This window comes from Anomaloglossus baeobatrachus, chromosome 1 (genome assembly GCF_048569485.1).
Source record: "Anomaloglossus baeobatrachus isolate aAnoBae1 chromosome 1, aAnoBae1.hap1, whole genome shotgun sequence".
Lineage (NCBI taxonomy): Eukaryota > Metazoa > Chordata > Amphibia > Anura > Aromobatidae > Anomaloglossus > Anomaloglossus baeobatrachus.
In genome coordinates, this window is record NC_134353.1 from 609,947,929 (window position 1) to 609,974,248 (window position 26,320).

A 26,320-nucleotide genomic window follows, 5' to 3' on the forward strand; every position below is an offset into this window, starting at 1 on the left:
AGGAGTCCTTGAACAAAAACACATCAGTATCAACGTAAAGCGGCTCTGGGGTTTTGTTTCAAAATAAAAGCAAGCCTTGGAAATAGAAGTAGGAAAGAGTCCATCTTCATCCCATCTCTGGTCATCTAGTCATCCAACAAGTCACTGCAGTTGCATAATGAAAAATTCCCCAGAAAAAAAAGGTATCAAAATACTATGACTATTTCAGAAAGCTCTTACGAACAGGCAACTGTTCACAAGAGTCACAGCTGTCGTCGTTCACAAGAGTCATAACACCATTAAGTAAAAATCTTAAAAATATTTTATTTAAAAAAAAAAAAAGAAAAAAAAAATTATATATATATATATATATATATATATATATATATATATATATATATATATAATATATATATATAATATATATATATATATATTATATATATATTATATATATATATATATATATATATATATATATATATATATTTTTAAAATACAATTCTTTTCTCAAATATTGGGAACAAAGTACTTAACAAAACAGGGTTACTAAAGGAAGGCAGGCAGCTTCTACCCGACAAACGTTTCGTGTGTTTAACTTCCTCAGGGGGGAAAGTGTAAAGAATGAGCTATTCACTGCCTTCAGTGGTCCCTCCTGCATTAATCACTTTAATTCCTGCCACGTTTGAGTAACCCTGCCTAGATAAGCACTTTGTTCCCAGTATTTATAATGGAAGAATTGTATTTTAAAACTTTTTTCAATAAAATATATATTTTTAATATTTTTGCTTAATGGTTTCATGACTCTTGTGAACGACATCATGCCTGTTGCCTGTTCATAAAAACTTTCTGAAATAGTCAAGTGGCTGCAGTTGTCAAGCGACTTGTCATCATTAGGCCATAGCTAGTGATCTGGCAAAAACAGTCGGAATTGCAGTACTTGAGGGAGGACTATACCTTTTTCTACTTTTATTACCATGACTTAGCACAGTCAGTTTTTAGAAGCAAGCCATAAAACCCCTTTGACAATCCGGCATTATATAATACACACATTATGCATATTTTCACATTCCTCAAGACCTGGAACAAAAACAGAAAAATAGGTAGTCTGAGATCGAACTAGGAAGCATTAAAAGATGACATTTACTTGTTGCTGTACACTGATACAGAAGTAGAAAAGTAGAAAGACGAGTCTAAACTGTACAAAGTGAACTGATGGGCACATTTAACAAGGGTGTATACAACAACTCTACAGTTCATAATCTTAGTGATCCAATCCAAGTCCCTGAGACGAGATCTTGGGAATGCACTTCACGAAATGCTATAAATTGCAATTTTAAACGATGAACTGAGAACACAGAGCTCTATATACACTCATCTTCGCCAGAAGTTGGGGGGGGGGGGGGGTCACAAAACGGTGAACCAAAGTGGTACTGAGAACAGTTAAAGACAGCAGCTGTTAGGTATATTACTAGGGGCAGGGAACATGGACGCTGAGTAAGTGCTTTGAGCCCCTATAATATAATTGATTTCAGGCTGGTAGTGGGAAGAAAAGTGAAGAGTGAAAGGCAGGACTGAAGTAAGAAACAATTTAGGAGTAGGGGGTTTTAACCCCATAAGTGACATGTAACAAGGTAAATGACACTGTACATATTTAGTTGTAAATTTGAAGCAATGAATTTGTCTGTAATAGAGAATTTAATGTAGCAGAAAACATGATAAAAGGATTTATTATGGGACAACCCATATTAGTTATAATATGACCCATGCCCGTTATATATGTTACTTGCAATGTGTAAAAACAGGAATTCTATGGAATACCTAGGCAATATATACAATGACGGAAATGGGTCGTCACTGTATGAAATACATCAGATGTTCATACATTTCCTGGTCATTCTATAGAATACTTAAAATGACAAAAGGGCTGAGTGTAGAATACTACAGGGGTGATCCGTCCAAAAGTAAGTGGACAGTGCAGGCAACAGATGATCTGTGAAACTGGCTCAGTTGCCCTTAGCATTAAAAGGCCACTCTAGCCTCCTGTGCTGCAACAAATAGTCAAAAATGACACTGATTCCTTTTTTTTTTTTCCCAGCAAAGATATCCTGTTATTCATTTTGGATTTCTTTCATTCGTTTTTTGACTGTTACTAAAGACTTTTCCAATCTGGACATTATATCAGACTTTGCCTGAGCAGTTCTTGTCATTCTTTATAATACCTAGACATTTTATGTAATGCCTAGAAAAAGTATAGAACAATGCAGATATTTCATACCTTGCCTGAAAACGACATATTTGATACATTGCCTAGGTATTCTATAGAATGTCGGGTTTTCATACATTGCCTGTAACATATACATTAGACAATTTCTAAAATGTCATCTCTCCATGGTCAATTAATAGTTGTGATGGCACCAACTGGTGATAGAACATGAGTATACACCATCAGTACCTAAAGGGACCTGTATATGATTTTCTACTTTTCTTTTAAATACATATATACAAAACAGATGCATTTTTTTATGGTGTTTGCCTACATTGTAAAGGACAATAAACAAAGATGAATGCTTTAAAAGCCTTTTGCTAAATGACCTAGAACAAATATGAAAGAGGGAAGACAAAGGGCAGCCAGAACTAAATGATCTGTGTCGTCTAAATGGGTTTTAGATCACGAAAAACATTCCAAACCTTTATTGGTGAAATTACGCTAGCAACATGTCACATAGCCCGAGTCAAAGTACTTTACAAAGCTCAGCTATGATGGAAAGCATTTCCTGGGAGCTGGAGAGAGGACTGAGTGCTTTTGTGTTAAATGTTGAAGCTTTCTCCACATCCACACGTTCCTTTAATGTTTGGGTTGTTAAATACAAACTCGCTGGAAAGTTTGTCCTCTACATAGTCCATTTCTGTTCCTAAAAGAGTTAGCTGAGCCTTCTTCTCTATGAATACTCGCACGCCTGCCATTAGAGGGAAAAAAAAACAAAAAAACAAAAAAAAACAACAAAACATGACTTTAGGAAGAAAAGAATGAAACATGCATTTCAACATGACAATCCTTACTTTAGTTCCATAAAACTTAAGGTATGTGCACATGGCATCTTTTAGATGCTGGCATAGCCATTTACTGAGGTCTTAGGCTATGTGCGCACGTTGCGTATTTGCATGCAGTTACACTGCGATCTGCATTGCAGCGTAACTGCATGCGTCCTGCGTCCCCAGCATAATCTATGAAGAATATGCAGGAGACATGCGCACGTGGCGTGTTAGAGCGCAGCGCTTCGGCTGCTGCCCGAAGCACGCGTTCTAAGAAGTGACATGTCACTTAATTCCGTGCGCTCTGCCTGCAGTTCCGTCTTTGTCTATGGGAGGGGCTGCACTCAGAGCGCATGGAATTGGCTTTTTTTTTTTTTTTTCATTACATACTCTTTCTGCAGAGATTTGAAGCGCACGTGTGCTGTTCAAATCGCTGCAGAAATTTCTGCAGGGACAGAACGCAACGTGCGCACATAGCCTTAGAGGTCCTCTGCAGCAGCCTTGCCATTGGCAATTTTCATTAGAATATGTAACATTGTGATGACTTCCAAGCATGGACAGGTCACTTAGCTGCTTCACCGTTTTCCCTGGGACCCACACAGAGCAGAACGTTTATTCGCACTAGAACAGAGCGGCAGTGTCCAGTGTATGGAAGGAGTAAAACCCATCAGTCTGGCTATACAGTGTGTATCACCGTCATCAGGGTTTATGTACAAGTCAGTGTGTCACTTTCACTTGTCTTTGTTGCTTAAAGTATATGGACACCTTTGTTACTGAAAACCAGGTATTTTTGGATATACATTTTGGCAGTTTGGTTTCATCAAAGATTTTGCACTGTTTGTCTTGTAAAGCTACTTCCCTCATTGCTGACTACAGAATGAGTTAATTCATCCATATGGGAGCATGATTTACTGAGCTGCTCTGAGCAGAGACACATCAAAAAGGGAGCTCATCGTTCAAGTGTTCATAAATGAATGCATGCGCATGCACGCACAACTATTGACTGAGGTTCTGCAGCAGCTGAAGTGTGTATTATAAGGTTCTGTGGCAGCTGAGGTGTGAATTATGATGTTCTGCAGCAGCTTAGGTGTGTATTATGAGGTTCTGCAGCAACTGATGTGTATTATGAGGTGTGTATATACATATACATACATCACTATAGACATTTCATATGTTGGGAGTAATGTGGGCATATGTAAAGCTCTAATCACCCTGTATATGTGGAGTGTAGTGATTGGGGCTGCACTTCCCAGGATCGCTGTTCTCTTATTTCCAATGCTGCAGTGATGATAGAGGGCGGCACGGTGTGAGATTACCGGCAGCCAAAGAGTGTGCAGAGGGCTGGGCTGAGGCAGATTATTGACAGCCAATAAGTGTGCCGAGGACAGGCAGATGGCGGTGCTGGACAGTGAGGCTAGGCGGACAATCATATCTCCAGTATGATAAGTCCCAAGCACTCAATTGGACACAAAAGGTAATGCAAAATGTGTTTTTTATTAGTAGATTATTTGTAGAAAGAAAAGAAACATGCCACTACCAAATAGACCAAAGCCAAGCCAACGTTTCAGCCTATTTTAGGTCTTTGTCAAGGTCTTGCACTATAATAGACCCTGTCCCCATTCCTCATGCGCCTCAGGCATCCTCTCTATTCCTGTTTTCCATATCTTCCTGACTCTGGCAAAGTACCCTTGAAAATTAAACGCCCTACTCATGGTAGTCCTCAGACGTCTAATTCGTCTTATCCACCATTCTATTATAACGCAAGACCTTGACAAAGGCCTAAAAATAGGCCGAAACATTGGCTTGGCTTTGCTCTATTTGGTAGTGGCATGTTTCTTTTCTTTTTGCAAATAATCTACTAATAAAAAACACATTTTACATTACCTTTTGTGTCCAATTCAGTGCTTGTGATTTATCATACTGTTTATAGTCTTTTTCCCTTTAACACCTTCACGACCTTTGACGGATCTATCCGTCATGGAGCGTGTGAGGTTAAGCCCTGCCGCCGGCAGGATGCGGCGATCCGCGCACATATCAGCTGTTTTTAACAGCTGACATGTGTGCCTGCATGTTCCGAGTGGAATCGCATTCCACCCGGAACATTTAACCCCTTACATCTCGCTGCCAAAGTCTGGCAGTGAGATGTATATGCGCGCGGCCATGAGTTTCACTTACCGCCGCCCCCACCGGAAGTCACGTGCGCGTACACGTGACTTTCGGTGGTTGCCATCGTAGCACAGGGTCATGTAAACGGCGTAGCGGCAAATAAATTCCAAACGCCAAAATTACGTTTTTTTGGTCGCCGCAAGTTTTGCGCAAAATGCAATAACAGGCGATCAAAACGTAGCATCTGTGCAAAAATGGTACCATTAGAAACGTCACATTGAGACGCAAAAAATAAGCAGTCATTGAGCTATAGATCTCAAAAAATGAGAATGCTACGGGTTTCAGAAAATGGCGTAAAAAGTGCGCCACTTATTGCACAAACTTGTGATTTTTTTTTTACCCCTTAGATACAAGTAAATCTATACATGTTTGGTGTGTACAAACTCGCACCGACCTCAGGCATCACAGTGACACATCAGTTTTACCACATAGTGAACACTGTGAATAATATATCCCAAAAACTATTGTGCGATTACACTTTTTTTGCAGTTTTTTCACACTTGGAATTTTATTGCTGTTTTCCAGTACACTATATGGTAAAACGTACGGTTTCACTTAAACGTACAACTCGTCCTGCAAAAAACAAGCCATCATATGGCAAGATTGACAGAAAAATAAAAAAGTAACGGCTCTCGGAAGAAGGGGAGCAAAAACGAAAAGTGCCCGGGGGCTGAAGGGGTTAAGCACCTTCCTCTTACAAGCAGTAGAGCACAGCTTTACCCTGGCAATCATATGTCCAGGTCATATTTACCGCAAAATGAAAGCTGCAACAGCAAAACCCAAAAGGCGGCAGAATTGCATTTTTTTTTTCTTTATATTTCATTGCACTTGGAATTTTTTTTTTTTTTTTTACAGGGTCTCAGTACATTATATAATAAAATTCAGGGTGACGTTCAAAATTTAACTTGTCCCGCAAAACACAAGCCTTTGTAGGTCTGTCTGTTGCAAAAAAAAAAAGAAGTTATGGCTCTTGAAATAAGGCAAATACAAAAGCGCAAAAAACAAAAAAGTCCCTATTCTTTAAAGTGATGACTTACCATCTTGAACTACTTCCTCGTCTGAAACGCCCTTAGTCTTTACATATTCTAGATAATATGACAAGCCATTGCAGCCTCTGGTACGGACTCCTACTTTAAGGCCAATCTGAAAAAGAAAATATTGTTATAGAATAAAAGGACCAGCTCTCCGATTATGGGAGTTAACTAATTCAGATACTCAAAAGGGATCCAGAAAATTAGATTAACAATAATAGGGATTTTTTTCTACTAAAAAAAAAAAAAAACCACACACACACTGTACGCTTTATTAGATATGCATGTAAAAAAAACAAAACCTCAAAAAATTGAGAGAACTAATCAATGAATAGTTTAAAAAGGTTTTGTATTTGAAGATAAACCCCTATCCCTCCCCCCCAAATATGACCTGGGAATATACTGAGGAGAAGAAGAGTGCATGACGGGATCCTGATGAAATAACCCCCCTATCTTACTCTAAGGACAAATAAAATATTAATTATTACACTTATGTAGCGCCATCAATTCCACAGCGCTTTAAATACATCAGCAACACTGTCCCCATTGGAGCTCACAATCTAAATTCCCTATCTGTATGTCTTTGTCATGTGGGAGGAAACTGGAGAACCAGAAGGAAACACACACGGGGAGAACATGCAAACCTTGCAGGTGTTGTCCTTGGTGGGATTTGAACCCAGGAGTCCAGTGCTGCAAGACTGCAGTATTAACCACTGAGCCACCAGAACCCTACCACTACCTAGACGAAGGTTGGCACCACTGTGTCTTCACTCAGGCACTATGATACACCACGTGATAAATCATGTAGGGTGCATGATGCCACCTGTAGCATCTGGGGGTGTGCCAATGCAGGGATACTAGCACCTCCTCTAGAATAGTCATTACAAGGCACTATCTATGTCAGCACAGTAGCTGGGGACGAACGTGAATTACCATGAAGAGCGTGCATGTTTATCTAGTGCTATAGTAGATGTATAGCTCACACATACGCACTCAGTGTTTAGGAGGCAAGTCTAGGTGGGGGGTGCTGACTGTAGGTTTTTCACTCAGATGGACACCGCTCTGCACTGTATTGCCCTAATCCTGGCAGTTTCCAATCTCTAGCACGTGAACTGAAGAAGGTCTCTGACCGAAACATTGTCACAAAGTGGATTTGAAAAATAAAAATTCTATTATTTTGCAACAATTGGGAGTGCCTGGTTAATTGACTACAACAACGGTTTTGGGACCTACCAGTGCACCCTTATCCATCCAGAAGTGCCATGCGTTATCTATATAAAAGGGGCCATGCTATAAGGCATCCTCTAAAGCAGGGGTTGGAACCCTTTTTGGCTGAGAGAGCCATGAATGCCAGATATTTTCAAATGTAATTCCATGAGAGCCATACAATATGTTTAAAACTAAATACAAGTAAATGTGTGCATTTTATGTAAGACCAACACGTTTAAAGTACAATAAGTCTCTGAATTCTTTTTAATAACATTGTTATGCTGTTGCTAACCAATGATGAATAAAGTACATCTAACCATTAATGTGCTGGTTATATTAACCCACCAGCGAAAGTGGTGGAGCGGCTCAGAAGGTCCCAGGAGGCAGGGTAAGCGATGCTGAGGGCACGGAGGAGGGGGGTGTCGAGGCTCAAGAGGATCAGGGTGCGGAGGGTTGGTGATACTGCAGCGGGCGCCATTGATCTGTCAGCGGGCCGCTTTGAATCTTCCGCAGTTGACAAGATCGACTTCAAAGAAAGGGTAATGCGCGTACAAAAATCGACGCAATGAACTTCAAGAAAGTGGCCGTGGAGTTCTAGCTGCGCATGCACCGCCTCCGCGGCCATTTTCTTGAAGTCTCTCTCGTCAACTGCGGGAGATCCAAAGTAGCCCTCAGTCCACCAGCAGACACTCCACGAGCCCGCAGTATCGCTGACCCTGCGCCACCACTGCCGCCCCGGTAAGCCATATGCAGTTCGTAAGACACTCCCCCATTTTTCCTCAAGTTTTTGGGGAAAAAAAAAAGTGCGTCTTGCAAACCAGAAAATAGTTTTTTTTTTTTTTTACAAAAGATTTGTCTGCGAGCCAGATGCAGCCATCAAAAGAGCTACAGGTTTCCAACACGTGCACTAAAGGGTAGCATCTCCTTTACTTTTGACCAACGTTTTTGGGTCAAGTTATACATTATGGAGGTTTTTTTGGTGATTTGGGCAGTATATTCTTTGTGCACTACAGACCAATATCCCAATTGGAACTTTTCATCTCAGTGTTACTCAGTGATTACTAGTGGTTGTACCTTAGTCCTCATGCCGTCTGCTATTTTTTTTTTTTTACTCTGTTTTCTGTCCACTTTCTATTAATTATTAGATTATCTTTCATTGTTAAGGGTGTAAAGGTACTGGGGAATTTATTATCTAGGGACTCACCAGGGCCAGATGACACTGAGCGGGGACGCCACTATCGCTACTTGAGGGTGCCAACCTCCGTGGCTAGGTAGGGCTCGCCCCTAGAGCCTTATCAGGGTCAGTAAGACGGTGGGGTTATTTCATCAATATTCCATCATTCACTTTTCTCCTCTGTATCCCCCGGGTCATATGTGGGGGTAGAGCATCTTCATATACACCACATTTTTAAACTGTTGGATTGTTTTGAGTATTTTTAATGCACATCTATTAACGAATATAGTTTTCTACATAGGGATTTTTTTTTTTTTATTGTTAAATCACAATTATTTGATTATGCCAAGCATTACAGTTGCCATTAATCTTGGAGAGTCACTTTCTCGGTATAGAAGAGAACAAGCTCTACATAATAAAAGCCATGTTTTCAAGACTGGGGATGGATTCAAAATAGACTATTTTATGCTATACTTGTCCTGAATGGAAATCAAATGAAATATTCAGACCTCATGCTCTGTACAGTTTCAGGATTCAGAGCGCATCTTTTCATACCCGAGTGAAAGAATACATCATTTTATTACACTGACCTCATGGTAAGCAATGTATTGCAGTATGGAGGAAATCAAAATCACTTTAAAACTTAAAAGTAATTGGGAATAAATAAATTATATGAAAAGACCATCAATATGATATTGGAGGGGGCCAACACCTGGCATATCCCCCCAATTAGCTGAAATCTACTTCAGATGGATATTCACCAAATAAGGAGGAGATAAGCGCAATAGGGATTTATCTGTAAAGATTATAGATAATCAGAGAATACTTGCTCACCTGGATGGGTTCTGTACGACACAGCAACCGAAGTGGCACAAAAGATGCCTGCAGCAGCCCCAAGAGTGTGGAAAGGCAGACAATGGGGGGGGGGGGGGGGGCGAAAAAGGGCTAAAAGCCAAGCAGCCATTATAGAAGGTGAATAAATTCCAGGGAAGGTGATATATTCAATGCGTTTCAGACTGGATACTCCTTGTTCAGGACACTCACATTTACATACTGCACAATATGAGAGGTGCATATATAGCAAAAGACAAACGTTAGACCAGCTGATCACTATAAAATAGCAGCAAACAGACTGTCTCCATTATACCTATGCACGGTGCTGGCAGAATGTCATTATTTGAAAAATATTAAAGAAACAAAAATGATATATAATGCTAAAAGATGTGAAATATAAAAGAAAATAGAAGGATATAAATGGATTCGAACTTTTGTGTTCTGTGTGGTGTGTAAGATCGACATTATTATTCATTATTTATTATTGATTCATTATTATTATTATTTATTGATATTATTCAGAGAGCTCAAACAAGTGAACGGAAAACCAGAAGGAATAGGTTAAATGGAATAAAAAAAAAAAGTATAGGTATGCTGGATAGAATGAAGGGAGAGAACTCGTGGAGAAGAGGTTAAATTAGGGAAAAGAAGAACGAGACCACTTGAGTAGCGTAGTTCTCCCGATATATTGCTTCTTGCAGGGACATTCAATTAGATATATAATATATTCTGACTGGTAGAACTAGTTCATCCACAGACAATAGAGACCTTTGTAAAATAAAAAGCCATCTCACATGGCAGACAGAATTATATAGCTAATCAAATTATATAATTTAATTAAATGTCCCTGCAAAAAGCAGTATAATCGGGAGAACTACACAGAATAAACTCAGACACAATGTACAGAAAAGTTTTCTCAAAATGGATTATCTAAACATTGCACCATTCACCATAACAAAAACTTCCAGGTGCTGCAAATAAGCTCTTTGTGTAATATCAGTAGGTCTTACACATGGCACATAGCACACAAAGGTTCGAATCCAGTTACATACTTCCCATTTTTACATTTCTTTTAGCATTATTTTCGTTTAATACTTAAATAATGACATTCTCTCATCCTTAGTCCTTATGTATAATGTAGTACGATCTTTGTTTTGAGTCTGCTACTTTGTTATATTTTATAGTGATCAGTTGATCTAACGTTCGTCTTTTGCTATATATACCTCTCAATGTGCAGTATGTAAACGTGAATGTCCTGAAGGAGGAGTATCCACTCAGACACGCATGGAATAAATCACTTTCCCAGGAAGCTACATTTGTCTTCTATAATAGCAGCACAACTTTTAATCCTTCTTTCTTTATAGTGAGATGGATCTTAGTGATTTAGCATTCTGCCCTGAACATTCCTGTATGTTACTGGCTGCAGTCAAGTACTGATGTTTATTCTTACTCATTTGAAAAGGGAAATAAATGGGATCATAACCCAATCTCATAGTGATGAACTGTAATACGAACACACCATCACTTGCTGAAGGGGTTGATCAGGTCAGTGATACGTTAGGAGAGGTTTTTTAAAAAAAAAAAAGGGACCGATCACACTGATGTTATAGCTGAGGAGGAGAAAGGTAACCGGTCATGTAAACAAAAACAAACACAAAATGCTATTAACCAGCAGATATGAGGTTAATTTGCATGTTAGTAGCGTTCTGACATCATGCAGCCGCCAAACAGAGCCATGCTACTTATTGGAAATGAACTTTATTCTTCCCAAAAACATTGGGCTTTCAGTCACTGACTGACAGCCAGCTCAGGACTGATTACATGCATTACCAGGCTTTTGATTACAGCCACCGCTCACCATGTTCTATGTGGTGACTGAAACGGCTCGGGTCACGCCACTATGACTGAAAGCCTAAGGCTGCTGGGAGGCATATAGATGACAAAAGATTATTAACCTGCAGGCTAAACCCGTAACTGCAGGGTAACGGTGTTTTGTTTTTTACATCACAGGTTCCCTTTTAATGTTCCTAAGGGCTCATTCACATGACCGTTCCGTTTTTGTGGTCAGTTCCTGATTTATTGCGGACCAATAGACAGGACCATCTTTTCAATGTCTTTTGTGTAGGATCGGATAGTACATTGTTGCACTTCCATATGCATCCGATCCTACAAAAAAAAACAAAAAAAACAAACACACATCGGATACTGTATGTCCGTTCCGTTATTATGGAACATGTTCTATTCTGTTCCGTACTAACGGTCCGTGACTCAATACAAGTGGACCCGCAAAATCCCCGGAAGCCGCACAGAAGCACTTCCGTGTGACCTCTGTCGGGTGCCCGTGCAGTCTGTGTCCCACTCCCCGACAACCCCGCGGCTGCCCACACTGCAACGTGTCCACTTATGCCCACACTGCAATGCGAGCAGCTGCGGGGATGAAGAACGCTGCCGTCAGGAGGTTAGTAAAGTTTATTACCTGCGGTGATGAAGTCCTGCACTCCTGACGTCAGCACTAGTCACCGACAGCCGCGTTCTCACATCTCCTCTCGTGGGCGGCCAGAGACTGTGACTAGCGGTGACATCACGGACCGCTCGCAAGAGGGGATCTGAGAACGCGGCGGTCATTGAACTCAGTCACTAGCGCTGACATCAGGAGTGCAGCGGCATCCATCACCGCAGGTAATGTACATTGCTAATCTCCTGAAGTCAGCGCTGGTCATGCCCCGCGGTGACCTGGGCTGACCTCATAATGTAAAGGTTGCTTTACACGCTGTGACATCGCTAACGATAGATCATCTGGGTCACGGTGTTTGTGACACACATCCGGCGTCGTTTGAGACATCGCAGCGTGTGACAGCTAGGAGCGACAATCAACTATCGCAAAATCGTTGATCGTTGACATGTCGCTCCTTTTCATAATATCGTTGGTGGTGCATGCCGCTGGTTGTTAGTCGTTCCTGCGGCACCACACATTGCTATGTGTGACACCGCAGGAACGACGAACATCTCCTTACCTGCGTCCACCGGCAATGATGAAGGAAGGAGGTGGGCGGCATGTTACGGCAGCTCATCTCCGCCCCTCCACTTCTATTGAACAGCTGCCGTGTGACGTCGCTGTGACGCCGCACAAAACCGCCCCTCTTAGAAAAGGAGGCGGTTCGCCGGCCACAGCGACGTTGCAAGGAAGGTAAGTCCGTGTGACGGGTGTAAGCGATGTTGTGCGCCACGGGCAGCGATTTGCCCGTGTTGCACAATCGACGGGGGTGGGTACGCTCGCTAGCAATATCGATATCGCAGCGTGTAAAGTGCCCTTTAGCTCAGGTCACTGCACTGCACTCCCAGCCAATGGGGAACATTCTGTTTTTCATTAACTGGGAAAGTGAGTATTGATCGTCGTGGGACCCCCTTATTGGATTACGACAGACCTGGATTTGTTTTTTTTCTTTTTAATAAATTGATGAAAGAGGGAATGTTTTGAAGAGTGTTATTAAAAATTTGTTTGTTATCTATTTTTTTTTTAAAATTACTGATGTCGGGTATCTGATAATGCTGTGACATCAGTAACCCCAGGGCTTGATGCCAGGTGACATTACACATCTGGTACCAACCACATTTATTACCTAGTTTGCCGCCGCACCAGGATGAGCTGGGGCAAAGAACCAGGATTGGCACATCTAATGGATGCGCCACTTCTAAGGCGGCTGCGGCCTCCTATTCTTAGGCTGTGAAGGGTCCAAGAACAACAGACCTCTCTAGTCTGAGAATACCAGACCACAGCTGTTCGCTTTACCTTGGCTGGTGATCCAATTTGGGGGGGACCCCACGTTTGTTTTAAATTATTTAATTTAAATTAAATTCTGTTTTGGATTACCAGCCAAGGTTAAGCTGCCAGCTGTGGTCTGCAGCCGTCTGCTTTACCCGAGCTGGCTACAAAAAAAATAGGGGAGACCCCACGTCTGTTTTTATTTATTTATTTTTTGGCTTAAATACAAGGCTAAGCACCCTTTAGTGCCACATGAAAGGCACTAAAGGGTGCAAGATTACAAAATGCTGGGAAGTGGGACACAACAGATGAGAAAGACATACAGTAATCTGTCTATCTATCCCTCCATTCATTCATCCCTCTATCTATGTCTATCCCTCTATCTAGGTCTCGCTATCTATCCCTCTATGTATCTATCTAGCTGCTTCAGTGTTTTGCGGTCCGCAAAAAAACGGAAAGCACACGGATGACACACGGCCCGTATACGGAACGGATGTCACACGGATGCATCCGTGAAAAAAAACGGACCGTGTTTTGCAGACTACAAAAACAGAATGGTCATGTGAATGTGCCCTTAGGAAGAAATTTAGTAAAATTAGCATGTAGGTCCATGTTAAGAAAAAAAAGGACTTCTCAAACTGATAATAGGGTGCCCTGCTCCAAAGAACCCGTGGTAAAAGCCCATGATATACTGTGGGACTGTCAGCAACTGTGCCATTTTCCTGCAGCACCACCACAGATAAAAACAAAAAGACCAAAGATAAAATATCACACACACAAACGAAGTCCGTGATCTCCAGAGAGCTTTGAGTGAATGCTATAGGTTTGCTGACAGATCAGGTTCCTGAAATGCTGTCTGCCAACTTCTAGAATGTGTTACCAAAATTAGATTATCGCTTTAATAACAAATCTGATATTACAAATCATTGTCCTAGCCCTACTTACATGGTCAGGCTTGTCATCTAGTAGTTGCTTTACTTTGTTCACAGCAGATGGAGTCTGTAAAAATACACAATTATTTTAATTTTGTGAAAATCAGAATTGGAGAGGTATCACATAGGTCAATAGGTACAGTATTCACCTGCCTAAATTTGTTTAAAGGGATTGTCCACTACTAAATTAATAAAGAAGAAATATTATGCATCTATACACAGTGTCCTGAAAAAGTATTGATACCCTATGAACTTTTCCGCAAATGTAATGTTATTAGGATTTTATGTGATATGCCAACACAAAGTAGCAAGTATTTGTGCAGTTTAAAGGAAATTATACATTGTTTTCTAAATATTTTAAAAATATAAATCTGAAAATTGTGATGTGCATTTGTATTCAGCCCCCATGTAGTCTGATACCCCTAAATAAAACTCAGAGTGACCAATTGCCTCCAGAAGTCACAGACTCCCCATGTGTAATTTATTTCTAATATAACTACAGTCGTTTCCACAGCCCTAAATTACACAATTCTGGGAATTATCTGTGGGTTTAAAATGCTCGCTGCACCCCTAGATGACGTCCTTGGGAGATGTAGTTTCCAAAATGGGGTCACTTGTGGATTCTGCATCCTCAATAGCTCTTCAAATGAGACATTGCATCCGCAGACTTTACCGGCCAAATCTGAACTCGAAAAATCAGTTAGTGCTCCTTCCCTTCCAAGGCTTGCAACCTGCCCACAAATGCGGTATTGGTTTGTTCAGGAAAAATTGGGTGGTCCATTTTTTCCTGCTGCCCTTGTAAAAATGAAACAATTTTTTGTCTTTACAGTCCAAAGTTGTAAAATTATATGATGCACCTGTGGTTCAAAATTCTCTGGTTAACTTCTTCGACAGGTGTAATTTCTGATGTCAGCGTCGGGACCATCGATCATATGATTACAAATATGTGATTTGTGACAATCCTATTAGACGGTTTCCGGAGCACTCAATGCAAGGCTGGAAATGTAACTGCTGTTTCCGGAGCGGACACCACAGCGAGTGAGAATTCACAAGTCTGCAGTCACATAGTGACTGAAGACATGTATTAGGCACACCCTTAGGCCTAACCCACACGGCGAGAAAATCGGTGCGAGTGGAGTGCGATAAAACATCGCATTCCACTCGGACCAATTCTAGCCTGTGTATCAGCGCCCATGAGCGATTATTTTCTCAGCCCTAATCGGACCGAGAAGACAATCGCAGCATGCTGCGATTGTAAGGCGAGACTCTTTTTTTTCGCACCCATTCAAGTGAATGGGGTGAGAGAAAAATTACACTGCACTCACAGTACACCGGTGCACCATGCGTGCAGAGCGAGAATGGCAATAGCCGGCTACGAAGGAGAGAGGGAGATAAATACCCCCCTCCCCTCCTCAGTGCTGACCCACCCCTCTGCAGCTGAGGTCCGCACGCACAGTCGGACCTCAGACGCAGGCATACTAGCATGACACTCGGCTCCTGCTCTGCTGAGTGTCATGCGAGCATCGCAGTAAACCCCGTGTGGCCCTGGCAATAAGGGGTTCCCTAATCTATTTATGCAACCATATTATATTATTTCCATCTGTAAATAGTTCATTTTTAAGTGAATTGTCCAGATATGGGTGACATTAAAGGGGTTGAAAAAGATCTGAAATTATTCTTTGTATTATATATTTTTTTCCATGAACACTTGGCATTTTAACAATACAGTGCAGCGTGAACACTGCTCAAAACTACACAATGGATTAAAACAGGTACCAAAATGGCAAAGACAAGGGCCTTCAGTAAGCGCAGGAACAATTCAGCCAAACAACTGCACCATTTTAATGGTTAAAGAGTAGTGTTGAGCGAGTAGTTAACTATTCGTACTCGCTACGTTGTGAGTACTGTCCGCTACTTGCTTATTCATTACAAGTAGTGGGCACACTGTAAGTCAATGGGAAATACTCGCTAAGTAGTGAGTACTTCAAAAGCCGTACTTTTCATGCGAGTAGCGTATAGTACGGCTTTCGGGTTACTCGCTACTTAGTGAGTATTTCCCATTGACTTACATTGTGTCCGCTACTCGTAATGAGTAAGCGAGTAGCGGACAGTACTCGCTAACAGCATAGTGAGTACGAATAGTCAACTACTTGCGCAACACTTAAACAGCAGCGATTGGTGCTAGCTTTGGTTACTGCAGTTGCTGGTTATTAAATATATAGCTGGCTAAGCTCCATACACCCACACAGTACATACCATTAAACCTTCTATCAAGAAGGTGTTAAAATATAATAATTCATAATCCTGAGCAAAATCTGATTGTCAGATTTTGGCAGCAGAAATTTGACAGAACACGTAAAAGTAACCTTTATTGCTGCTGTTCAACTAGTTGATCCTTTGTCTAACAGTCTTATCTTTCTCTCCCAATTGAACAAGATGCACAGTAAGCAATTCTGAGCATGTACGTTTATGGGGGAGATAACCCTCGGCTGGCTTATGGTGCAAATACTCATTCATTAACTCTCAGATTAAAGGTCCAGTCACACTAAGCAACTTACCAGCGATCCCAACAACGATAGGGATCGCTGGTAAGTTGCTAGGAGGTTGCTGGTGAGATGTCACACTGCGACGCTCCAGCGATCCCACCAGCAACCTGACCTGGCAGGGATCGCTGGAGCGTCGCTACACAAGTTGCTGGTGAGCTCACCAGCAACCAGTGACAAGCCCCCAGCGCCGCGTGGAAGATGCTGCGCTTGGTAACTAAGGTAAATATCGGGTAACCAACCCGATATTTACCTTGGTTACCACCGCACGGAGCTACACGTGCAGAGAGCAGGGAGCAGCGCACACTGAGCGCTGGCTCCTTGCTCTCCTAGTTACAGCACACATCGGGTTAATTACCCGATGTGTGCTGCAGCTAAATGTGCACAGAGCAGGGAGCAGCGCACAATGCTTAGCGCTGGCTCCTTGCTCTCCTAGTTACAGCACACATCGGGTTAATTAACCCGATGTGTGCTGCAGCTAAATGTGCACAGAGCAGGGAGCAGCGCACAATGCTTAGCGCTGGCTCCTTGCTCTCCTAGTTACAGAACACATCGGGTTAATTAACCCGATGTGTGCTGCAGCTACATGTGCACAGAGCAGGAGCCGGCACTGACAGTGAGAGCGGAGGAGGCTGGTAACAAAGGTAAATATCGGGTAACCAAGGACAGGGCTTCTTGGTTACCCGATATTTACATTGGTTACCAGCCTCCGCAGAAGCCGGCTCCTGCTGCCTGCACATTTAGTTGTTGCTGTTTCGCTGTCACACACAGCGATCTGTGCTTCACAGCGGGACAGCAACAACTAAAAAATGGCCCAGGACATTCAGCAACAACCAACGACCTCACAGCAGGGGCCAGGTTGTTGCTGGATGTCACACACAGCAACATCGCTAGCAACGTCACAAAAGTTGTTCGTTAGCAGCGATGTTGCTAGCGATGTTGCTTAGTGTGACGGGGCCTTAATGTTATTTGGTAGTCTGCTATTATACCCGACCCACTTACACATCAGGCAGGAAAGTATCCTCTAAGGACAATTTACTAATGGCAGCAAGAAATGGATAAAAGTAAAGCAATAATACACTTGTGAAGCCCCGAGAACGCTGTGTCGGTGCATTACCTTCAGGGACTCCACTCTGCTGGATCCTGTCACAGGTAGGAAATCTTCTATTTGTCGTGACGCCACTCTCAGAATTGCGGTCAGTGGTGACCGCCACTGCAGGTTAAGGGACGCCTGGGGCTGATGGTGGGTGCAGTTAGTTGTAATAGCCTCCTGAGAGTGAGGCAAGCCCCAGGGCCCTGTGTAAGTGTGTAGAACCACAAGGCGCAGAATAACTCCACACAAGCAGAATGTCTTTCAGGGGTTTTACTCACAGTTGATGGCAGGGTGAGTAACCCGGGCGTAGCTGGGATGAACCAGGCTGGAACCAGGTATCCTTCAGGCTGACTTCTGATGGTGACTACCAACTCGCCTTCCTTAGCCCTTGGTGGTTTGGGGTAACCCCGACTTTTAGTCCCTATGGGGGTCACCCAGGGAAGTTGCTGAAGCCTCTCTCCCCTTCGTTTGCCGTTTGCTTGTTGCCTGGGCCAGATCACTCCAGCTGCTTGCCTCCTGTGAACTATGGGCCCTAACTGTGGCTACGTGGCTGCGGCTTTTAGGTGTTGTGGTGTGGGCTTTGAGGGCCCCACACCGGCAGGTTTAGCAAGGAAAGGTGGATCTATCCCCGCTCCGGGATCTGCCGCCCGTTTGGGCCTGGTACTCCCTAGCAGTCTCCTTACTTCCCACTCTGTGCTCTCTCTTTAGCTGGAGACGGGTTTCGGGTAGCACTCCTAGGTGACCGTTCTCCCCCGTCGGTAGCCACTGCGCGGGCGCTGTCAGACTGCAACAGCCCCAGGGGTAGGGGTCAGCTCCTCTCGGAGCTCCCTGGACTCTGCACTGAACCGGCTCACTGCTCCTCCTCTCCTGTTCTTGCCTACGCCACCTAGCAACCAGGCTCTCTTACCACACCCCTTGAGAGGAGATGGAGGCTTTTGGCCCCCTCCACTATTCCAGTGAAGGTGAAGGCTTTTCCCCCTCCTGGGATCCCCAGGGATCCTCTCATAGGTACATGTGTGAGACCTGATCACTATGCGCCTGTGTAGTCACACCTCGGTCAGCCTTCTGGATTACCTGTATTGTACTGTCCCCAGCATGGGTGCAGTACTCAGTGGTGCCTGACCAGGTCAGGGGCGCCACACACTGACAATTCCCAATTCATACTGGAGAGAGTAACGGGGTTGGGGGGGAGGGGGAATTGGGGAATTTATGGTATTATGTCCGACTGATGCCAGGAGAGAAGGGTGCTGCCTTATCTAATAACATGAGGCAGTCTGCCGACCCCTGCATCACGTCAAAACAAATGTGGAACTTTATGAACCACTGCTGAAACCGAGACAATGGGATAGTATTTACAAATAAACTATATATTACGTTTTATCAAAATTACGATTCTAATCCAACAAGACTACATTTTACATCCTCAGAAAACCCCTCTCATGGATCAAAATGTCAGCATAGCAGGTCGAAATCACTGCAATTGTACCGGGCCACAGAAATATGGTATTGGGGTAATGCCTCCAGTAGGGAGTAGAGTAGATAGAACATTTTGGGTACGGTTCATTACGTTTTCTTGTTTAAAACTGGACGTTGCGTTTTTTGTTTCTTTTTTAGCAACTCATAGTACTGCTCATCTTTCTCCAACGAACTACTCATCACGACTCCCTGCATACAAATGCCTGTCTTCACGAATGGAGCCCCTAGTTATGGCACACACTGCTGACCAAAACATGTTTCTGTCAATGGGGAGGAGCTGCAGCACCAGACACAATGGAGCACTTATTGTGGCTGGACGTTTTTGAAGGGGGTTGGGGAAAGAGTAAGTATTGAGCACTTGGTCCACTAAAATACAATGACAGGTAAATAGCTCCATAGACTACAATGGGTACATGTTCCAAGTGTGAGAATTACTATCACAATTCATTATTTTTACCTTTTAAAATTAACAAATTAACTTTACTTGGTATTGGCCATTCATAGATTTTAGTGATAAATCCATACAGTTCAACCTATAGCCCAACATATTGATCAGGAGAAAGGCAAAAACCCAATTGAACAAGACAGTAAGCTCCATATTAGGGGAAAAATTCCTTCCCAACTCCCCACATATGTCTGCTATATCATCCTTTTCCTCTGCTTGATTTCTAAAACTGAACATGGACAAAACAGAATTAATTATCTTTCCTCCCCATCACTCAATGCCCCCAACGGACCTATCTATCAATGTGAATGGCTGCCCACTTTCCCCAGTGCCACGCGCTCGCTGCCTGGGAGTAATCCTAGACTCTGATCTCTCCTTCAAGTCACACATCCAAGCCCTTTTCACCTCCTGCCACCTCCAACTCAAAAATATTTCCCAGATTCGTACGTTTCTTTCCCAACAAGCTGTAAAAACCCTAGTGCATGCCCTTATCTCCCGCCTGGACTATTGCAACCTTCTGCTCTGCGGCCTCCCTTCTAACAGTCTTGCGCTCCTACAATCTATTCTAAACTATGCTGCCCGACTAATCCACCTGTCCCCCCGCTACTCCCCGACCTCTCCTCTCTGCCAATCCCTTCACTGGCTTCCCATTGCCCAACGACTCCAGTTCAAAACCCTAACCATGACCTACAAAGCCATCCACAACCTGTCTCCTCGCTACATCTGTGACCTAGTCTCCCGGTACTTACCTGCACGTAACCTTCGATCCTCACAAGATCTCCTTCTCTACTCCTCTCTTATCTCCTCTTCCCACCACCGCATCCAAGATTTCTCCCATGCCTCCCCCATACTCTGGAATGCTCTGCCACAACACATCAGACTCTCGCCTTCCTTGACAAGATTCAAAAGAAACAGACCCACCTCTTCCGACAAGCCTACAAGCTGCAGTAACCCTCAGTCTGATACAGAGCCGCACAACCAGGTCTACCCTAACCTACTCTATTCTCAACCATCCCTTGTAGACTATGAGCCCTCGCGGGCAGAGTCTTCTCTCCTCCTGTACTAGTCTGTGTCTTGTTTTGTTTACGATTGTACTTGTCTCTACTATGTATACCCCTTTTAAACCTGTAAAGCATCATGGAATAAATGGCGCAATAATAATAAAAATAATAATAAGGCAATGAGACCAGTTCTCTAGATCAACGCCCAATCACAGAATCTGTAAAATTGAATTTTTCAAGAAAGGCATCTAGGCCCTCCTTGAATTTCAGATGTTTTGGCCAACCTCAACCCATCATTTGTAACTTTGCAAAATGCACATCATTGTTCTGTAATTGATCTCCAGTATCCTAGTGGAATAGAAAAATTGCTAAATTCTTTATGCAGTTGAAAACTAACTTGTTACCCTTTAAAGCTTGTGCAACTTATACTCTAAGGCTATGTTAACATGTGTGTGCGCTCTGCACAGCAGCGTAAAGTCACTGCATGTGCGCTTCAGATCGCATCTGAAAAGCTCCGTTCTGAAGCTTCGGTGACTGCCGATTTCATGCGCTCTGGATGCAGCCTCTGCCATAGACAGAGCGGGGGCTGCATGCAAAGCGCACGAAAGAAGTGACATGTCCCTTCTTAGAACGCAGCGATTTGGCAGCAGCCGAATCGCTACGCTCTAATACGCCACGTGGGCATGGATTACGCACAATCTTCATAGATTGTGCTGGGGGCGCAGGACGCATGCAGTTACGCTGTGGTGCAGAACGCAGCGTAACTGCATGAAAATACGCCACGTGGGCACATAGCCCAACAAGGAGGAAAATGCAAAAATATAAAGACTGATGTCACACAAAATTCCTCATACACTGTGCTCCATTTTACTGAATTTAGAGCAAAAAAAACCCCAACAAAACACTAGCACAAAAAGACAGGGGAGAAAAACAACATCCCCCCCACCACATGTTCAGCGGACTGTATGTGGAAACCGCCCTCAATCTTACCCATTGGCAGGCACCCGCCTGGATTCAGCGCAGGCTGATCTGCGTAAAGAAAGGACACATGGATGTCACTGTTCTACTAGTCGCCAAACTTATCAGGCCTGTGATTGGCTGCTGTAGTCAGGTGACTTGAGTAGCAGACTGGTGGAATGGAGACATCACCACTTTGTCTCCACACAGACCTGGCCTGCGGTGGACCTAGGTGGGCACGAGGAAATGTTATTTACTTTACCTAACCCATCCTCGGGGCAAACTTTTTTTGGCCTAGACACCCACTTTAAAAAAATGGATCTGTCACTTGCTCAAAAATTTCGAGTAACGTATCTTGTAAAATGTTTTCACTACGTAGCTCCGTGGCAGATATATTCACATTTGTTGGATTTGGAGCTCAGTATGTGAAATCTCTACTTTGAAGAAATTGCTCATTGGTCTGCAGAGTTTTCTCTGGAGTCATGTCCTTTCACTCCTCCCTCTCACAGTCTGCCAATCACAGCTTGAGATTGCTAGATTAGCTACCACGATTGGCAGAATCTGGGAGGGGAGAAACTGCACAAGCCCAAAGAAGACTCTGAAGAAACGCACATGCGGACTACAAAACAGATTTCACAAGTCAGGCTACAGAATAAAACAAATGTGAATATTCCATCAATTTTTATGAAGGTATTTACCTAAATGTTTTGGAGCCAGCGTCTAGTCCTCCTTGTGACTGAATGGGTAAAACAGTGATGTGCGCTATTGACAAGACCCTCTGTAGTAAAATCAGCAACATCGGATCAGTGGATAGAAGCTGGTGCTGCACCAGCAAGGGCGAGCGCCTGATAAGCAGACAACCCCTTTAAGAAAAGACTTTGCAACTAATAGGTAGCAGCCATTCCAAGATGTACAGGTAGTGGCAGAGCCAGGAGGTGGCCAGGCAGAACCAGCAAACTACAGGTAGTGGCAGTGCCAGGAGGAACCAGCAGAGTACAGGTAGTGGCAGTGCCAGGAGGAACCAGCAGAGTACAGGTAGTGGCAGTGCCAGGAGGAACCAGCAGAGTACAGGTAGTGGCAGTGCCAGGAGGAACCAGCAGAGTACAGTTAGTGGCAGTGCCTGGAGGTGGCCAGGCAGAACCAGCAGTGTACAGCTAGTGGCAGTGCCTGGAGGTGGCCAGGCAAAACCAACAGAGTACAGCTAGTGGCAATACCAGGAGGTGGACAGGCAGAACCAGCAGAGTACAGCTAGTGGCAATACCAGGAGGTGGACAGGCAGAACCAGCAGAGTACAGCTAGTGGCAGTGCCAGGAGGTGGACAGGCAGAACCAGCAGAGTACAGCTAGTGGCAATACCAGGAGGTGGACAGGCAGAACCAGCAGAGTACAGCTAGTGGCAGTGCCAGGAGGTGGACAGGCAGAACCAGCAGAGTACAGCTAGTGGCAGTGCCTGGAGGTGGACAGGCAGAACCAGCAGAGTACAGCTAGTGGCAATACCAGGAGGTGGACAGGCAGAACCAGCAGAGTACAGCTAGTGGCAGTGCCAGGAGGTGGACAGGCAGAACCAGCAGAGTACAGGTAGTGGCAGTGCCAGGAGGTGAACAGGCGGAACCAACAGAGTACAGCTAGTGGCAATACCAGGAGGTGGACAGGCAGAACCAGCAGAGTACAGCTAGTGGCAGTGCCAGGAGGTGGACAGGCAGAACCAGCAGAGTACAGCTAGTGGCAATACCAGGAGGTGGACAGGCGGAACCAGCAGAGTACAGCTAGTGGCAATACCAGGAGGTGGACAGGCAGAACCAGCAGAGTACAGCTAGTGGCAATACCAGGAGGTGGACAGGCAGAACCAGCAGAGTACAGCTAGTGGCAGTGCCAGGAGGTGGACAGGCAGAACCAGCAGAGTACAGCTAGTGGCAGTGCCTGGAGGTGGACAGGCGGAACCAGCAGAGTACAGCTAGTGGCAGTGCCAGGAGGTGGACAGGCAGAACCAGCAGAGTACAGCTAGTGGCAGTGCCAGGAGGTGGACAGGCAGAACCAGCAGAGTACAGCTAGTGGCAGTGCCTGGAGGTGGACAGGCGGAACCAGCAGAGTACAGCTAGTGGCAGTGCCAGGAGGTGGACAGGCAGAACCAGCAGAGTACAGGTAGTGGCAGTGCCAGGAGGTGGACAGGCAGAACCAGCAGAGCACAGGCAGTGGCAGTGCCAGGAGGTGGACAGGCAGAACCAGCAGAGTACAGCTAGTGGCAGTGCCAGGAGGTGGACAGGCAGAACCAGCAGAGTACAGGTAGTGGCAGTGCCAGGAGGTGAACAGGCAGAACCAGCAGAGTACAGCTAGTGGCAGTGCCTGGAGGTGGACAGGCGGAACCAGCACAGTACAGCTAGTGGCAGTGCCAGGAGGTGGACAGGCAGAACCAGCAGAGTACAGGTAGTGGCAGTGCCAGGAGGTGGACAGGCGGAACCAACAGAGTACAGCTAGTGGCAATACCAGGAGGTGGACAGGCAGAACCAGCAGAGTACAGCTAGTGGCAGTGCCAGGAGGTGGACAGGCAGAACCAGCAGAGTACAGGTAGTGGCAGTGCCAGGAGGTGGACAGGCGGAACCAACAGAGTACAGCTAGTGGCAATACCAGGAGGTGGACAGGCAGAACCAGCAGAGTACAGCTAGTGGCAGTGCCAGGAGGTGGACAGGCAGAACCAGCAGAGTACAGGTAGTGGCAGTGCCAGGAGGTGAACAGGCGGAACCAACAGAGTACAGCTAGTGGCAATACCAGGAGGTGGACAGGCAGAACCAGCAGAGTACAGCTAGTGGCAGTGCCAGGAGGTGGACAGGCAGAACCAGCAGAGTACAGCTAGTGGCAATACCAGGAGGTGGACAGGCAGAACCAGCAGAGTACAGCTAGTGGCAATACCAGGAGGTGGACAGGCAGAACCAGCAGAGTACAGCTAGTGGCAATACCAGGAGGTGGACAGGCGGAACCAGCAGAGTACAGCTAGTGGCAATACCAGGAGGTGGACAGGCAGAACCAGCAGAGTACAGCTAGTGGCAGTGCCAGGAGGTGGACAGGCAGAACCAGCAGAGTACAGCTAGTGGCAGTGCCTGGAGGTGGACAGGCAGAACCAGCAGAGTACAGCTAGTGGCAGTGCCTGGAGGTGGACAGGCGGAACCAGCAGAGTACAGCTAGTGGCAGTGCCAGGAGGTGGACAGGCAGAACCAGCAGAGTACAGCTAGTGGCAGTGCCTGGAGGTGGACAGGCAGAACCAGCAGAGTACAGCTAGTGGCAGTGCCTGGAGGTGGACAGGCAGAACCAGCAGAGTACAGCTAGTGGCAGTGCCTGGAGGTGGACAGGCAGAACCAGCAGAGTACAGCTAGTGGCAGTGCCTGGAGGTGGACAGGCGGAACCAGCAGAGTACAGCTAGTGGCAGTGCCAGGAGGTGGACAGGCGGAACCAGCAGAGTACAGGTAGTGGCAGTGCCAGGAGGTGGACAGGCAGAACCAGCAGAGCACAGGCAGTGGCAGTGCCAGGAGGTGGCCAGGCGGAACCAGCAGAGTACAGCTAGTGGCAGTGCCAGGAAGAACCAGCAGAGTACAGCTAGTGGCAGTGCCAGGAAGAACCAGCACAGTACAGGCAGTGGCATGAGATGGACAGGCAAAACCAAGAGAGTTCAGGTAGTGGCAGTGTTATGAGGTGTACAGGTAGTGGCAGTGCCAGGAGGTGGCCAGGCAGAACCCGTACAGATGGCACTGCGACTAGGCGCTGACTCCTTAAAGGGGGTTGGCTCCCTACGTGCTCACTCACTACGGGCCAGCCAGTCCTCGCACGTTATACCGTGCGGGTGACAGACATGGTCGCTGTGAGGTCACACTCACCCCTCACAATAATAAGCAGGCCGCTGCCGCGTTACCCACCAGTGTCAGAGCCGCCCGGGTGGCCTGGAGCTTCCGCTTACTGACCGCCTTGATGGTCGCCCTTACAAGAGAGGCGGACATGTTGTTGTCGTTTTCGCCCTCTTCCCCATGAACCGGAGGAGTCAGCTCCCAGCAATAACAGACAGAACAAGCAAGGAGGCGATAACTGCGCTGAGACTCCGCCCCCGAACGAATCGCTGATTGGACGAAGGTTGTGTATCCGGCAGTGAGCTGACACTGCGCCTGCGCGGCTGTCAGTAGGCAGAGCTCGGTGTCCTTGTTACACAATGTGCTGGGGGGGTAAATGAGTGTTGAGTGTGCCATTATTGGAGCCGAGCCTAAAAGCAGCTGACCGGACGGCGGGGGGCGGCCCGTGGAATGGCCGGTTTGGTGTTCTTTTAATAGCCCATCATTGTTAGTTGTTTTTTGTAAAATTAACTTGTCAGGTCCAATATGCACCTAGAACCACGAGCAGTTCTGGGTGTATATTGCTAATTCCCGCCTAACCGTCCCTGTATACACTAGCATAGGTAAAGAGATCTTTAGAAAAAGTATTTCTGAAGATTCTTTATGATATGCTAATGAGCGCAGGGACTAGTCACAAGGGTGTTATTTTCCCCGACTAGTCCGCCCTTTTAGCATGTTAGTATGCCCACAGGCAGTGGCGTAACTAGAGTTTGATGAGCCCCGGTGCAAAGTTCGGACCTGGGCCCCCCCTCTCCACATACACCGTCACTTGGGGTACGGGACAATGATACTGACACTCTAGGGGTACAG

General features: G+C 45.1%; 1 protein-coding gene across 1 annotated transcript; it reads right to left on the reverse strand.

Annotated features, from left to right (window-relative positions):
• Nucleotides 1-2,105: 2,105 nt before the first annotated feature.
• Nucleotides 2,106-25,732, reverse strand: ISCA1 (iron-sulfur cluster assembly 1). Its single transcript, XM_075318513.1, has 4 exons — nt 25,544-25,732; nt 14,138-14,191; nt 6,219-6,324; nt 2,106-2,939 (listed from the first exon to the last, which is right to left on the reverse strand). Exons 1-4 carry the CDS (start codon nt 25,622-25,624, stop codon nt 2,791-2,793), a joined length of 390 nt encoding a protein of 129 aa, XP_075174628.1. The 5' UTR covers nt 25,625-25,732; the 3' UTR covers nt 2,106-2,790.
• Nucleotides 25,733-26,320: the final 588 nt, after the last annotated feature.

What these genes read in the sequence shown, in the direction of transcription:
- ISCA1 (XM_075318513.1), bottom strand. Translation starts at nt 25,624, where the DNA reads ATGTCCGCCTCTCTTGTAAGGGCGACCATCAAGGCGGTCAGTAAGCGG. An exon ending in CCCGGGCGGCTCTGACACTG is followed by an intron (nt 14,192 to 25,543) that starts GTGGGTAACGCG and finishes GTATTTTTACAG; the next exon opens with ACTCCATCTGCTGTGAACAA. An exon ending in TAGATGACAAGCCTGACCAT is followed by an intron (nt 6,325 to 14,137) that starts GTAAGTAGGGCT and finishes TTTCTTTTTCAG; the next exon opens with ATTGGCCTTAAAGTAGGAGT.